This window comes from Periplaneta americana, chromosome 6 (genome assembly GCF_040183065.1).
Source record: "Periplaneta americana isolate PAMFEO1 chromosome 6, P.americana_PAMFEO1_priV1, whole genome shotgun sequence".
NCBI classification, from domain to species: domain Eukaryota; kingdom Metazoa; phylum Arthropoda; class Insecta; order Blattodea; family Blattidae; genus Periplaneta; species Periplaneta americana.
The window spans coordinates 100,552,408-100,570,495 of record NC_091122.1 but is presented as its reverse complement, the minus strand read 5'-3'; the positions used below and the strand labels follow the sequence as shown (position 1 = coordinate 100,570,495).

General features: G+C 34.8%; 1 protein-coding gene across 1 annotated transcript in view; it reads left to right on the top strand.

Moving 5' to 3' along the window:
* The first annotated feature begins 3,398 nt into the window (after nt 1–3,398).
* Nucleotides 3,399–18,088, top strand: part of LOC138702257 (F-box/WD repeat-containing protein 10-like) — a 35,981-nt gene continuing 21,291 nt past the window's right edge. The window contains exons 1-4 of the mRNA XM_069829841.1: nt 3,399–3,646; nt 7,480–7,647; nt 10,848–11,035; nt 14,968–15,178. Of these exons, the coding sequence (XP_069685942.1) occupies nt 3,461–3,646; nt 7,480–7,647; nt 10,848–11,035; nt 14,968–15,178 (753 nt within the window). The 5' untranslated portion in view covers nt 3,399–3,460. The remainder of the gene's footprint in view (nt 3,647–7,479; nt 7,648–10,847; nt 11,036–14,967; nt 15,179–18,088) is intronic.

Sequence of the window (18,088 nt, the reverse complement as noted above, 5' to 3'; positions counted from 1 at the left end):
TCGCACTCTTCTACACAACACGCAGAAGTCTTAGCGTCTGAGCTATTGAAACGACACGAAAGCTTTCCTTTCTGTGCGGAGTGTCGATCTAGTCATGAAGGTCCAGTGTTAATTTAACTACACGATTTATGTATATATTTACCTTTTATTTACGCAATATTAATATATTTTTTGCAGTTTTTGAAGTGAATTTCGGAACGATGCTAGTAACAAATCAAATAGCCTGAATTTAAGTAACTCAATATTCGTTATCTTGTGTATCAGTGCTCTGGTCTCTGATCATGCGCAGTGTCTTACATCTGAGACTTAGGAATATTCAATCGTCTCATCCTTTTCTAGGGAAACTGTACATGTCAGCTGAGTTCAAGCTCCCTGTCCATAGGTCTACTGCCGAGCGGACGACAGTTCGGTACCAAGTATTCGATAAACAACTTACAATGTCATTCACAGTTTAGGAATATCATATGTTATTAATTTATGGAGAAAGTCGTCGTAATTCAAGTGAGGCAAGAAGATGTACCGTCAAAGTTTTCCTCAATGAAAGTTACCAAATCGGCGAACTTTCGTAGCGGTTCCTCAACAATTATTAGAAACTACGAGTCTCTTACCTCGTTTCGAAAATCACACTAACAGAAATTTCTTTAAAAATGTAACTGCTTTACGGAAGCGGGAGAGATTATAATGTTGCATTAGAAAAAACGTTCGTGTGATTTTGTGCAGAAAACCATTATTGTTTACTTTTGAGACGTACAATAAAAATGGAGCAATATTGTTAAATAAAATGGAAATTTACCATAATGTTCTATTAACGAGATTCAAAATTTGTATTTGCTGCTCGTTTTATGTAAACAACGGCCCCCCCTGCAATAGAACAGAGCATCTGTTTTGTACCGTTTGTATCCACTTGAGCTGTACTGTGTACTTGTAAACTCCTTCCTCCCCATCCAACAACGTTGCCAAACGCCTAATATTGTAAACTTTAATAATTAGTTAAATATTGCAATTAGAAAAAAATTGAGGACATTTTTTCTATCTTATGACATGAACAATCAGTTAAAATAATGGCACTTACCTCTTACACCCTGAATAAGAAGATGAACTTCAACTTTTTTGGATCGCTCATAAAAGGCATTCTTTATAGTCCTAATCCCGAAAGAAAGGCATTTCATGTACTTATTAATTATACTGCTTATATTCAATTAATTTTAACATACTAATTTGCATTCAATAGCTAACTATATATTGTAATAATTTGTGTATATATACATACACACGGTCTTTCATAATTATAAATACAAACTGCAGGGGTGAATAGAGGACAATGAAACGAGGCAAAAATTTATAATAAATATAGGCCCGGAAATCTGATGTTTCCGACAATTTCCAGACGTTTCGTCCATTACTTTTTTTACCAATGTAATTTTTGTCCAATTAACTTTATTGTCCACTTATTATTTTCGTCCATTTTTTTGTCCTCGTCAATATCGTACACTACTTTTCATCCCTGTATTTTTAGTCCATTTTAAATTTTTGTTCACACAAATTTTAGTCTATATTTTTTTTTTTGTTCCAGGTACATTAAGTCCGCAACACTTTATGTCCACTACAAAACAAATTTTATTTATTTATTAAAAAGTCTGGTGTAAATTAACTTACTCCTATACTTATAAGAAAAGGGGTTACAACGTTCATCCAAAACACATTAAAAATCCTCTTCGTTAGGTTCTTCATTTCTGCATATAACTTTATTTTGTAACTTAAACATCTTTGAGCAATAGTAACAAATAAATGTACAACATGCTACAAAATTTTTCATTCATACTACAGTATGTTGAAAATTCGTACCTTAAAAGGACTGCCATTGAACACCTCCCATCTTGTATGCATCAATTACTTACTTACTGGCTTTTATAGAACCCGGAGGCTTATTGCTGCTCCATACAAGCCCGCCATTGGTTCCTATCCTGAGCAAGATCCATCCAGTCTTTACCATCATATCCCACCTCACTCAAATATATTTTAATATTATCCTCCCATCTACGTCTCGGTCTCCCCAAAGGTCTTTTTTCCTCCGGCCTCCCAACTAACACTCTATATGCATTTCTGGATTCGCCCCTACGTACTACATGCCCTGCTCATCTCAAACGTCTGGATTTGATGTTCCTAATTATGTCAGGTGAAGAATACAATGCGTGCAGTTCTGTGTTGTGTAACTTTCCTATTCTCCTGTAACTTCGTCCCTCTTAGCCCCAAATATTTTCCAAAGCACCTTATTCTCAAACACCCTTAACGTATGTTCTTCTCTCAAAGTGACAGTCCAAGTTTCAGAACCATAAAGAACAACCGGTAATATAACTGTTGTATAAATTCTAACTTTTAGATTTTTTGACAGCAGACTGGATGATAAAAGCTTCTCAACCGAATAATAACAGACATTTCACATATTTATTCTGTATTTAATTTCCTCCCGAGTATCATTTATATTTGTTACTGTTGCTCCCAGGTATTTGAATTTTTCCACCTCTTCAAAGGATAAATTTCCAATTTTTATATTTCCATTTCGTACAATATTCTCGTCACGAGACATAATAATATACTTTGTCTATGCATCAATTAAACTGCACAATTTAATAATGTAGTTAAATGGCTAGCTTTTAGGATTACAAAGAACGTCATTTGTGTGCGATCCAGAGTACAGAAGTTCATCTTCTTACTATCGAATAATAGTGCAGTAATAATAATAATAATAATAATAATAATAATAATAATAATAATAGTAATAATAATAATAATAATAATAATAATCAAAAACTTTTTCCTTGCATTTTAACTATGTCGTGATTGTATCTTTGCAGTGTAAAATATTACCATGGCAACTAAAACTTAAGCCAAAGCAAAGCCTGCATGATATAGTCAAAAACAAGATACAATAAAAATGTAAGGAAAAAGTTTTTGATGTCACTATATATTGCGATACAAGTGTGGTAATTTCATTATAATAGAACAGAGGAATCGGTTAAAAAAAAAAAAAAATCATTTCAGTTTCCGAGATTCTGTTAAGCACTTAACGCATGTGTACGGAATATTATTTTTGGACGATTATCATTTAAGTTATAACAGCCCTGTGATTTCTTTTGTTCGCGAACCATGTATGTAAACAAAAATGGTAAGTAGGAAAAAAAGCATGATCGTCCAAAAAATAAATAAAATGACGTAATATAATTCGCAGTATGATAAAGGAACTTTAAATACGAAACACGTGAAAGTATGTGTCATCTTCGTTACACCAGTTTTTATGTCAGGGATTCGGAAAACAAAACCTTATGTCTCGTAAAAATTTTGAAATCATTTCTTTTTCATGATCTCAATGTTTAGAAAAATGTTGTGTACAACAAAAAAGTAAAGATATTTTATTCTGAATTGAAAAGAAAAAGATGACCAGAATGTGACACATGAGGAAATGCAGTTGAAAGACGAGTTCAAAGAGAAATTCAATATACGGAATGAAAAACTGAGAGAAGTGAGGAATGCAATAGCCACCTTGAAGGAACAGGCGAAGAGAGGAAAAGTTGACAAATGGGAGAAAGAGAAAAAGGGACAAATGCGGCGCGGAAGGAGCGAGAGCCAAGATGAAAATGTCGATATGGTAAGTACGAATATTTTGTGTTTTGTACACACGCACGTAAACAGGTTGGAAGTGAAATAACCTTGCACATTTTTCAAATGTTTAACACTCTTTTATTCAGTAACTATTGCGAGTAGGATCGTGGCTTTTTGTCCCTATCGATAGGAAATCTAATAGAGAGTAATTTATCCCTCTGGCGTATTTCAATAGTGTGCTCGATTTTCGTGTAAATTTAATTTTAAAACCACTAATTTCAAGCCACTGAACGATGCGAACAGATTGCAACGTCCTAGCCAAAGAGTAGCTCACCTATGGAGACAGATCAGGTTCGTTGGCCGCTTACATCTGTATTACGAGGAGTGTGTGTTACTAGTGATGTTGCCACTCTGCTGAAACTTCCAACTTAATTTTCTAATTAACCGTACATTTAATCACAAAACGTAATATAGGTTTTCTATTCATTTAAGTGTGCCTTATCGTCCCTTTCAATCTGCGAGGTTATTTGACTTCCTCCCTATATACCAATATGAGTGCAAATTCCAAATTAAAGGTGATACTATCACTTTGTCACCAGAAAACGAAATGTGGCGCAACAAAGAAGTATATTCTGAGATGTTTTTCATAAATACAAGTTTTCAACTGTTTAATCCCAGTAACGAAAAAATAGTTTTGGGCATGCCATCCGGTTGGCTATTTATAACAATTTGTAATAAACTATTTGACAGATCTTGTTTATATTCACTATTTACGCTATATTTAGCTGGAAACTAGGCTATGCAATTGAAACATTGTAAAGCGGCAAAACATTGTCAGTTTACTATCTACATATTGGTTGATTAATTTGAATACGGTATTGCATTACTGAATTATTTATTTTTGGTACAAGTAACATTTCTTTATGCATTTATTTATTTATCCTTGTACTATCAAACACGTAAGATTTTAATTTGTTTGTTATTTTAAGTGGCACAGTCTTGTATGTAAGTACTTACGCAGTATTCTGAAACTTAAATAAAATACCATTTCGGATTCCATAATAAATTACGTGGTACATCAATACTTTGAATTTTGATATATCCACTTACTTTTTACAAATTAAATAAAAAAATGTACACGTGACAACGAAACCAAAGCACTATAATGTCAAACTTCGAGTTGTATTTCGCCTCCTTCCTTGCCTCCGCTCAGCGTTGCCAAACGTACGCATGCTCCGACTTGTAACTGAAGATGGCTCTACTATATTCCTTTCCTTTCCTTTCCTTTCCTTTCCTTTCCTTTCCTTTCCTTTCCTTTCCTTTCCTTTCCTTTCCTTTCCTTTCCTTTCCTTTCCTTTCCTTTCCTTTCCCTTCATCTTTCATTTCTTTTCCCCTTTCCTTTCCTCTCCATTTTCCTTTTCTTTCCTCTCCCCATAATTTTCCTTTCCCCTTTTCTTTTCTTTCCCTTCCCGTCCCGTCCCTTCCCCTCCCCTCTTCTCCTTTCCTTTCCCCCCTTTTTTTAACTAGTCACAAATTAAGAAATGTTACTATTTTGTTGAGTCACATACACTTTGCAGGAAAATCAAATGTATAATATTTATCTGATTATTTTATTAAATTCTGTAATGCAATAAATTGTAAAACTATTTTACTTTAATCAAGAATTTTCTGCCGTATTTTATCAGAAAATCCAGATTTTTTGAAGTGACTAAATAGCCAACGAACTTAGATTTCAGAATAGTACTGTTTCATGATAACCATGAGACCTGAATGCAAGTCACTCTACAATACGAGCACACAGGCAGGCTTTCTCGGGTCCTGCCTGGACTGGGCTTATAAAACCCGAGCTGAATGGGCTAGTCCTAAATTTTAACCTGCTCTGCAGCTGCGCCGGAACCCCAGGCTGACGATAGACAGTTACGGGCGTCTGCTTTGGCGGTCCTTCTGTGCCCGAGGTTGCGGGTTCGATCCCGGCGCAGGTCGATGGCATTTAAGTGTGGTTAAATGCAACAGGCTCACTCACTAGATTCACTAGCATGTAAAAGAACTCCTGCAGGACAAAATTTCTACACACCGGCGACGCTGATATAATCTCGGCAGTTGCGAGAGTCGTTAAATAAAATATAATTTTAATTTTAATTTTACGAAATGTGATAAAGGTAATTAATTGTTGCGAAACACGTAAACGTATAATGAGAAAGTAGCCTATGTGTTATCTGACGAGACGAGGCCGAGTATTCGCCGTGACATTACCTGACTTTCGTCTTATAGTTCAGGAAAACCAAACCAGGTACCTGCTCAAGACAGACTGAAGCCCGCAGCCTCGAATGACTAGTCTCGCTCGCTACCACTTCACATGCCTGTCGCCTGACACTTATTAGCACAGACGATAGCAGCAGAAACTGTTCGTAAGTACCAAATTAGAAGTGCCAAAATACTAAGACCTGAATCACCTTATCCATTAAGTTAATTACAATTTTCATTGTTGTCTTCTATAACGTTTGCTTCGTGGTTCGTGGGTTCAAACCCAACATAAAATGATGGATTTTATACTGCGATACAATTCTTAACACGGTTTTCTCCGGGAATGAAGAACACTTGTGGACAATTACTGTGCGTGAAAAAATCCTGTCCGTAATAGATGACTCCATATAAAATTTGTCAACCGTTTCTCACATACGTTGAATTTCGACGATAAGTAACATCTACAATTGAAATCTTAGTTAAATAAATCACGTATACTAGTAGTAGTAGTATTATTACCATTTTAAAATGAATGAAAATTCTTCCCACAAAATTATTGAATAATGCTTGAGAGGATCTAAAACCTTAAAAATGTCTCAATTGTAGCAAAAATCGACAGGTGTACACCTTCACTATGCTTCATATCTTTATGTACAAGTACGTGTGGGTGCGTTCTTTTGGTGACAGGTGCTCCATATCCTTACGTTGGTGGTGGGAGAAATGAAATAAGAACAAGATGAATACAAGGAGAAAAGGGAAGAATAGAAAAAATGGGGAATACAAGGAGAGTAAAGGAAAGACAAGGAGTAAAGGGGAAGATAAGGAGAATAAAGGGGAAGACGAGGAGAGTCAGGGAAAGACAAAGGAACAAAGGGGAAGACAGAGACAAGAAGAGCAAGAGGAATACAAGGAGATAGTAAGGGGAAGACAAGGAGAGGATAAGGGGAAGACAAGGAGAGGGTAAGGAGAAGATAAAGAGTGTTAAGTGGCAGACAAGAAGAGTTAAGGGGAAGACAAGGAGAGAGTAAGGGGAAGACAAGGCAAAAGTAAAGGAAAGACGAGGCGAGAGTAAGGGGAAGATGAGGCGAGGGTAAGGAGAAGACAAGGAGAGAATAAGGGGGATTACAAAGAGAGAGACTAGGGGAAGACAAGGAGAATAAAGGTAAGACAAGAGAAATAAAAATACAATGAATGGAGAGACAAGGACAACAGGGGAAGTGAAGGAGAATAAATGAAATACAAGGAGAACGAGGGAAAAGCAAGGATAACGAGGGTAATCCATAGAAAGTAAGGAGAAAAGGGGGAAGAATGGAAAAACAATTAGAAGAGGAGGATAGCAGGTCGAAGAAAAGGAAAGCAGGGCGAAGGAAAGGAAAGCAGGGCGAAGAGAAGAACAGCGGAATACAAGGAGAATGAGAAGGAGTCGAAGTTGGAGTTGCATTTTTATGCGATGATCAAATTTCCAAGTTATCCCCCATACTGAGTGAGGAGAAGGACGTACAGTAGTTCTATGTCAAAATATTTTAGAATATATTTTTTATTTAAGAATATATGAAGTACTTTTAAAGAGTATATAAATTTATAGTTCATGCTGCATTTTATACGATTTCAAAGTTTCTAATGCATTATTTATAGGTTCAAATACTACCATTGACAGTAAACAGATCAATAGTAAAACTACTTGATGAGGAAACTGCAATGAAGGCAAAAAAGGTGAATGGTTATTGGGCTGCAATGATAGAAGATGTAATGAGCGAGAGGAAGATGAAAGACAAACTTCACAATGATATTGCATTCTTAGAGGTAAGATGAAGGTAACGTTCTACTTAAATATGCACATAGCATAAATTCTAAGAATTACACTCAAGTGTATAGGCTAACACGTCCAAAATGCATACATTATAGGAAGCAAGTTTGAAATATAGTAAAAAATACAAAGTAGCTAAATTAAAATTTGGCATTATATTAATATATATAATTTAATCAGAATTTTTGCAAAACACTATTATTCTTAGGCAGAATGGCATTCATTTTTAATGTGTCTGTACCGTTGTCTTCCCTGTTCTCTTTCCCTGCAAGCTTGTTTTCAATGTCTTCTTTGATTTGATTTTCTTCTAGTCTTTCTTTCCCATTTCGTAGATATACACAAAGAAAAACTTATGTTTCTCCGCATGGGACCATAAAACTTTTGATAGATATGCATGCTAACATATAAATTTAACATTTGTTTAAGAAATTAGAAGAATCTGTTGGGATTTGTAATTTTTAATCAAGAAAATGCGATTTGCATAAACGTTAATAAAATCTATAAATTCCAACCGATTGTGCTAATTTTTTTGGAAAGTGTTAAATTCGTGTGTCTACACCAGTATCTATCATAGATTTCGAGGTTGAACGCAAAGATAAAGAAATTGTGGGTTGTGAAAATAATATTAATATAAGGCCAAATTTTCGTTCATTGTTTCATAATTCATTTTTTATGTTTTATTTCAATATTTTAATTTCTTAGTAGTGTTCTGTCGCTACTAGATCTAGCCTGATCGACAACGACGCATTACTGCTGAACATAAAAGATGACTCTGGTTTAGTTTAACGTCAGCAGTAGTTCAAATTACCCTTTAACTACAATACCTTATATAATACAAACTGAAACCTAAACTTAACATTCGTATATAAGCTGCAAAACATCATCAAACACAATCATTCACAATATGCTCACATAAATGTACCTTCAACGACGTAGAATCAGAAGATTAATTGCTTCAATCCATGAAGTTCAATTTGCCAGAAAACAAAATGATTGAGCCAATAACAAGACAATGCAACGTAGTCTCGAGAGTCCAATTCCATCTTTGAAGATGAAACGAATTGAGCAATATTCAATGTTAGCAATACCATAATATTAGCATTCAAACTCTGTGATGTAGAATGTGAATAAAATTTGTTGTCTTAGCAACAACAAACAATCGGTTCATCTCCACAATTGATTACATTAGTCAACAATATTACACGGGAACAAATAGAATTTATACTTCCTTACATTCTGTGTAATTCTCATATTGAACACTAAAATTTGATTTGTTATCTCTGACTGCATCAGATTATTATGCAGATACGTCGAAGCAGTGCTTTTTTTTTTCTGAAAAAAAAAAGTTAACGGGTAATCACTCGATCCATTTCAAACATACAATACTGGAGTCATAGGCTACAGTTTTTATGTTGTCATATTTGAACTACCAGGTAACTGGTTGCAGTAAATTAGTTAAGGGGACCCGGTAGGCAAAAATTCTTGAAAAACATTTTTTTCTGTTTTTTATACTATAAAATACTACATTGTTTTCCGTAAATTCGATATATATATACACAAAACATCCGATCACCCAACACAACACAAGCTGCATTCCGAACAATGGTACACAGACTACTCAACATACCAATGAGCCAACAAGACTACAAAGAAGAGCTAAACACAATCAAATACATAGCACAAGAAAACGCATACAACCCTAACATAATAGACAACATAATAAGAGAGACAAAACATAATCACATAAAGCATAATAATACAATACAAACACAAGAATACAAAAAATACATCGCACTAATATACGAAAACAAAAACACACATGATTGCAACCTCATTCAAGAAATTAAATTACAACATCGCATACAGAACAAATAATACTCTACAAAAACATCTCAACACACAAACAACACAAACAAACAAATACAACCACACAGGCGTACACAAACTCAAATGCAACACCTGCAACAACTTCTGCATAGGACAGACAGGCAGATCATTTCAAACACGTTACAAAGAACACCTCACAGCCATAAGAAAACTACAAAACACTTCCACATATACAGAACACATTACAAGTGCTAACCACACCTACAGAGACATAAACACAGACATGGAAATTCTACATATTCAACCAAAAAGCCAGAAACTAAACACACTAGAATAATACGAAATATATAGACACACAAAAACACATCCAAATGAAATTCTCAACACACAACTCAGTTTCAGAACACACACACCCTTTTACTCCACATTACACTACACAAACACACCCTCACAGGAAACACAAGCAAAAGGCACCAAGACTAGCACCAACCAGTTCTCAAGATGGCTCATAACAGGCTGAAACATGTTAACCAGATACGGTAAAATTTAACACTAGAAAGACATATAATACATATTCTGTGAATTTTATTATTATTATTATTATTATTATTATTATTATTATTATTATTATTATTATTAATTACTGCTTATCTGTGCGCATTTTAAGTGTGTCTCTTTTTTGTGCGTACTATGACCGAGATTAAGAAGTTATGACCAGAGCCAGTTTTTTTTTGTGAAAAATTTCTCAAAATTTTCGCAAAAAATAAATTAAATATCGTAATTTTGGTTAATAATGCGACTAATTTCATGAAAATTTTGCGATTATTATTTTTCTCAACATGTAAGGTCATTGACATACACTCATACACAACCTTAAATAGCAATAATCTTATATACACGACATTCTATTTTATTTTTAACATACATAGCGCAGAATAATAGAATTCCCAAATAACTTGTCTTCGTATTGTTTTGCAGCTGACATCTTCAAAACTAATATACTGAATTTCTTTAAAATAATTGAAAAGTAAATGCCTTTTTTCAGTTTTATCGCAGAAATGAGGATTTTTCGCAGAAACAGCCAATTTTTTTTTTCGAAAAATCGCGACAAACTTACTGTCATAAATTAGTCATATTTTATAATAAACCTGCATATATATTTCATAGTGCATCTCTCAGCCACATTTAGAGTTCATCGCTAAAAAAAAAAACGGTCCTGGTTATAACACTTTCCAGCTAGCTTTTATCTATTCTGATCGTCTTCCTTATCAGCATACAGTGCGGTATTGGGACTACTTCAGTTAATAAATGCCTAGCTAGTCTAATTACTTAATCTTCTTCACTGCGCTTTCAATTTGGTTGTCAACAGACCCAGAGGAAGTCAAGCTTGCTTCGCCGTGATTCAGATGAGAGCAGTCGCCTTTCCTCTTCAGTAGAACACATACCCGGCAACAAAGCTGTTCTCCTGCAGCTTATGAAGTCTTCTCAACTTCCGGGCTCTAAAAAGATTAAAGAAATCTACTTGCAGAAACACTTAATATTCACCATCACTACTAGGTAAGATTATAAAGAGAACAACACTAGTGGTTGAGTAGGGCTATATCATCTGGGTTACGTTAATGAAATGCTCAGCGTTTCTCAAACTTTTTTGAAGTGGGGACCACTTTTTTAAGTCAGAACAGTTCCGCGGACCATCTTACTCTTGTTTCCTTCGAAAGAAAATTTATCATTTTTGTTGCATATTTTAATACCAGTATATTTATATTTTAAAACAGAATTAATTAATTAAAGTTAATTTAATTCCTTTAATTTTATATTAATATTTACTAATTAAGTTAATGTTAATAGAAAACAATTCATTTTCGTTTTTTTTAATAAATCATGGCTATTAGAATTTGGATAATCTTGATCTTATTAACTAAAGAAAATAAATGTTGGTACTCACATTAATGAGATGGATAAGCCTGCCGATTCTTGCACAGTTGTTCTATATTTGGATTTATACTGGTAAGCTTAAGTCGGAGATCGTTACATACATCGAGTCGATTTCGGGACTTTGCTTTTATTAGTGTTAGTGATGAAAACCCTTTCTCACAAAGATACGTAAAATCAAACTGAATTATAATCTGTAAAGCGCCATTGTACAGTTCACTATATTCTCTTTTCACTTGTGATGAGGTCCAGAAATTAACCATATCTTCCTCTTGGAATTTCATTTTAAGTCTGATGTCATTCGAGAGTTCAATTAACTGTTCTCTTTCACTCAATGAAAGTTTGTTATTTTCAATATCGCAATGAAAGGGATCACGAACCCATGAAAATTCGTCATGTTTACTTGGAAAATAAGTTTCAAATTGTGACTTCAGAGTTTCGAGATGCGAACATATGACATTGCATAATTCTTTTCCAATAACGAGATCATTTTAACAAAAAAAGGCTCTAGGGTTAGAAATAGTGAAAAAATCCTCTGTTTTACGGAACTGACCTACAAACTAAGTTTCCCTCGAACACTTTTTTCTCATGTGCATTGAGAACAGTCAAAGAATTACCTTGTAGAGAGAGATTTAGTTCGTTTAGTTTTGAGAATACATTTAGATGATATGCCAATGTGCTTAGCCACATGTCAGCAGCTGATGTGCAAGGAAAAGATGGCGAGAAACACTACGTTCATAGTGCTTTAAATTTCTCTTTTGTTGCTGAGAGTAGAGTGGGAAATCGGTAGACAGGTAGGGTAATAAATTTCATAAAATGCCAATGCTGAGAGAAAAAGTGAAAGGTGATTGCCATGTGTAATTTCCAAAGTCTAAGATTTTCAGCTATAGTGTGATACGCAATTCGTTTGAATTTATTTTTTATTCTGTCCTTTTTGAAGGACCACAAGGGCAGACCTCGGGGACCACAGGTGGTCCGCGGACCATAGTTTGAGAAACGCTGTCTATTGCAACCCTGGGCGCAACGGAGAAGTGGAACGGAACTCTGAAACCCCCGCCTATGTCATTTTCGCTTACACTGCCTTATAAACAAACGCACAGTCGGCACTGTGCATCAGTGATGGATTTCAGGCGGCCAGCGAGAGCGAAATTTCGTAAAAGCTATTATGCAATCCGTCACTGAGCAGTGCTTACTGCCGGTCCCTCGTCTAAGCCGAAGAAGGTGAAGTGGGGGGAGTTAAGGGGAAATCTGTAGTGACTCAATTGAGCTAATAGCACCCAGGCCTGCTCTGTTAACTTTTCGACCTTGCATTGAGATATTCCATGGAGAAAAGATTAACTTCACTTACTACCCTTTCAAGCAGAAAAATTTCTACACATATTGGGCCTCACTGATGACCTAGCTAGCAGTGATTGTGGGATAAATGTTGAGTCGTCACCTCATAATTGCTGGATTGTCCAGGTCTAAACCACATCAGATATCGATATCTGGAGAAACACATGTCTCCCGAAGAATTTCAGGAAATAAAACCCAGCAGCATCACAAAGTTGGTTGGGTTGATTTCTAGTAAATGGAGTGCACAATGGGCAATTTGTGCCTAAGTGCTTCAGTAACAATCTACACTCTACTCCCTTATTTAGAAAGAGGAAGAAGAAGAATTTAATTATGTATTTGGTTTTCTTATTATTCTCTTTATCACTTTTGTGAAAACTACCTCTTTTTTATTTTTTATTCAAGCAAACTCGAAAAAATACAAAAGTCGAACATAATTTCAGGAATATTATGCTAATATATCCATAGAACGTAGGAAGGTAGAGTAAGCCTACATCACAGATGTTTTATGGAGTTGATTTTCTGCGAAACATTTGACTAAATAATAATAATAATAATAATAATAATAATAATAATAATAAATATAATAATGCATGGCGATACAGCCCTTTCAAGGACCCAGACCGAGCAGCCGGCTGCTGGTCTCACGCTCACATGCCAAAGTGTAGAAGTGCATGACTATCCAACCAGAATGGAGGTATCGTGTGTTAGCTGGCTTTCGTAAACAGAGACTAAATGATAGTTATAAATACATGATGAAACTTATACCAAGGAAAAAATTCTTGTCGCAGGCATATTTCGGTGTTCTTCACAGTTTTCATCAACAAAAAGATACTGCCTTTTCCCTCCAGAGGTCACGGTCCAGTCATTCTTTCATCGTCCATGTGTTTCTCTGCATTTAGTTCCTCATTCTATCCAAGTACAGTACATGCTTTTTCCAGGCGGTATCCAATGGAGAACTTTTTCGTTTAATTACACATTACGTGTCCATACAATCTCAATTGAAGGACACCCTGCAAAAAGAGGGTGGCTCTACTTTTTGGCCAAATTAATGTTTCACTTGTTTCATACGTTAAAAAATATCCCCGATCTTTTACTGCAAGAACCGTATGATTCCGAATATTTGGCAGTAAGTTACAGTGGAATTGGAGCTGAGCTCTGAATCGTTTCGTTGCAAAAAGGAGGAAGCTTCTGGAGCTATTTACAGAGTGAACCGTAAGTAGTATCATTAATTTCAGAGGATTATTCTTTGAGATATTTTAAACAAAAAAGTTCAATAACAATTTTCTCGCTTTTAGGCCTACTTCCTTTTCGAGATAAAAATTATGTTATATGAAATATTTCATAGCGTGTTCTGGGAAAGCCATTGATTTAATGCCCAAACTGTTCAGTCAGTTTAAAAGAACAGTGTATTATGATAATAAATTACTGAAAGAATTTTAGTTTTGCCCTTTAAATGTGCAGAAATTTGAGCCAAGCAAATGTAATTTTTCGTTCTGAAAAAAGGAATTTTATTCCATTAATGACTATGACTTGATCATCGCAGAAAGTAGGTTGCGTATTATAGAGATGTGGATAAATTTTTACATTTGCATTAACCGACCACATCGCGCTGTTTATTCCGGTTCCTCATTCTACACTATCTCTACCCCTTGTTCTAAAAAAATACACTAATACAGCTTGTTCTAACACCAATTTAGTCCACAAAACTTAGTACTCATATTTGGCTAACTGTGTATCGCATATCAGTACTGGATGGGTGGTTATTGTTTCACAAATGCAATATGAGATCCATGAGCATTTCAGAAACGCAACCGTGGTCGTGATGACGGTTATTGTTATTATTATTATTATTATTATTATTATTATTATTATTATTATTATTATTATTATTATTATTATCTCTCAAAGTGTAGGGCGCTGTAGTAACAAGAAGCTGCGGGAATTTCTTTCTTGGTCTTCATTGACCCTTCCCAGCTCTGCTTTTCATTTCTCCACGTTTTCCTCCTTTCATATCATTATGGTTTAGTTTTGAGAATCTTCTTTGTAGTGGTTTTGAAATTTTGTTTTATTGTTTCTAGCATGTTGACTAAAGGAATTTAATTTCTTGCCAACCAAAAACAAGTAACGCAAATGATTATGGAGTGCATAATAAATAACCAGTGAAGAGATGAAAAACATGCAGCTTCATTATAACAAATACAAATGAAATGTTTGCTCCACAGCTTCATGCCCAGAAGGGTGACTGCGTGTGACACCCGCGGTCATATGATGGCCGTCACAGTTCCAGGACGCAATGTTGAGTTCTGTTCTCTGCTCACTTCTGTCACTCTACAGTCACAGTTGTCAGGACACAGCAGCACTGTGACTTGCCTGGCCTTCCACCCAGACGGTGGCCAGATATTTACAGGCAGCACTGACAAGACAATAAGGCAAGTGAATAGGCTAAAGTTAAAAACTAATTCATAAATTTTCAGAGTACTTATCTAAATCCAAATGTTAACATATATTCCAGGGATTTCCATTGTTTTATAATCAAGCATTAGGCGTGCGGTTTTAGATCATATTTTACTTCCTGGCGTTCCAATATAGAGCTACCAGATAATAAATTTTAAATTGTATAGTTCTATTACCAAGGGGTCTGGAGAATTGTGTTGTAAATTGTTGCTGTAACCGATATATTAAAGTATATGTGTTTTCTGCAAGGCAAAAAATATAGGAAATTATATAATTGAGCGTTATATTAGTGTCTATAGTGTAATAAATTATTATATTTTACTCCGATATTTTGCACATCAGTGCATTATTGTATGAGCTCAAATTTTAAACAAAATAGTTTGATACAACTTTGCTCGTTTTGCTTCCTTTTCGAGATAAAAATTGTTTCATATTAAACATTTTAGAGCGTGTTTCGGGAAAACCATATTGGGAGTTAATTCAAAAACTTTCCCGAAGTACACTATGAAATGTTTCATACGAAATATTTTTTTTTCTGGAAGAGGAAGCAAAAACGAGCAAAATTGTATTAAACTTTTTTGTTTGAAATATCTCAAAGAATAATCCCTCGAAATTAATGACATTACTTACGATTGATTCAGAGTTACTATAGCCTAAAAGGTAAAGGTAAAGGTAAAGGTATCCCCGTAACATGCCATGAAGGCACTTGGGGGCATGGTGGTAGAGCCCCATGCTTTCCATGACCTCGGCACTAGAATGAGGTGGTGTGGTCGGCACCACGCTCTGATCCAAGGAAAAATGTCGACAAAATGTTCAAAGCTTTTCACGTTCAATAGAAATTTGGTAAATATGAAAAAAATGTCTAAAGTCAAGAAGTCCATGGGTAGATAGTCCAAAGTAGTCCAGAATCAAAGTCCATAGGTAGATAATCCAAAGTCAAAAAAAAAAAAAAAAAAAAAAAATCCGTAGGTAGTCTCTTCAAAGTCATAATTTGTGAATTAAGTTAATTGTAGTAATTGTTAGGAGTCTTACTAGGAATTGGTTGTCTCTAAATTCAATCGAAATTTGAAAGTAAAAGTATGACATATTTAATTGATTCACAGAAGGAGAAACAAATTTTGGTGTATGACGGTTTCATGTACCATTTACATTCGGCTAACAGGGAGAAAGACAAGCGGTATTAGAGGTGTACAGAAAGGACCCACTGTAATTCTACATTCATCACAAATTTTTATTTGAATAATATAATCATAAAAAATGGCACAAATAAGCATCTCCATGAAACTAGTGCTGTTAACATTGAAGTGAGGAATGTTTTAAATGTAATTAAGTGTACTGTGGAAGCACATCCTAATGAAATGCCCTCCCGAATTATCCGTCCCTTTCTGGAAAATGTACAAAAGAAGAGATTTTAATCAATCTGTCAACCAGAAACAACCTACGAAGAACTGTTAATAAACAACAAAATCGACGTAGATCATCGAATGTAAGAAATTTGCAAGATCTTGAAATATCGCCCATTTGATAAGACTTTGAGAGGTGAACAATTTATTCCATTTGATTCCCATAGAGAAAATCTGGTCACAATTATAATGTCCTCCACGAATGGAACATTGAACATATGAGTAGGTCTAAACATTACTTCACAGATGGAACGTTTAAGACGGTGCCATTACAGTTTATGCAATTTGACCATACATGCTAAAGTTTATAACACAGTAATTCCATTTGTATTTTGTTTAATGGGCTTGATACAGCATCGTTAAATGACAAATTAAAAATCTCCATCATAATATATTAAAATGTGGTAGTGTTACCAGCTTATTATATAATGTCGTTTTTAAGCTACGCAACAGGTAGAAAACAGGAGGTGAATAGCACAAAACGGTTGTTGACTTAAAAATCGGTCGAGACGATTTTATTCCTATTTTTATTTTAAACAAATTGAAATTGCAAATCGCATGATATAATTCGCATATTCCAAAACTGACTATTTCAGGGAAATTAAATGTTATATTTCTGTGAGACAAAGAAGTAGAAGGAAATTATAACCTTCTTCGAATTGTTTTGGCTCAACCGCGCGGGATCGTACTGTACTGGAAATTAGCAATAATAAACAAAGGGGACTTTTCTCTCGTTTGGGCTACTAGGAATAGACCTACTATTATTATTTCTCAATGTTTTGGAGACAACTACAGTAGTTTCTCTCAAGCTTGTGTATTTATGTGTCTTTATCTATTAGGTACAACGTCGACAGATTTATTAAAATTTTAGGGCCGTATTCATAGACATTTTTAGCGCGGGCTTCCGGTGGATGATCAGCGTTTTTCGTATTCATAAACCAGTGTTAGCGATAGGATATGATTTGAATTCTGTACAAGTAACCAGTGGATAGCCGGAGCTAGCTTAGTACGCTCGTAGCGCATGCTGCGAAATGTCTATGAATAGCACCCATAATGTTTAGTGTTAATTTGTTCGATCTCTCCGGTTGGTAGATCTTCTACAGCTTAGTACATTCAAATTTAATGGATCTGAAATTTATTTGTGACATTGAAAACTTATATTTCTGCTAAAATTCTATATGTTCTATGTGGAAAAAATTTCTCACAGTTTTTCTTAATCTTAATAGCATTGTATAGTGAAAAAGTATGTACAATCTACTTCGTAGTGTTTGTTTAATGTGAAATTATTTCTATGGGACGTCTGATGGTGTTTAAATGTAGTCTTCGGTTTTCTTTCTTTATCTTATTTGATTTGTAACTTCATTCCCTTTGAGTTTTGTAAGTTATTTCTTTCTGATTAGTGCAATATAAATTGCAAGCAAACATGCCCCTAAAACGAAATTATTGAGTTTTGCACATTGCTACAGAACAATTCATACTCCTGAAG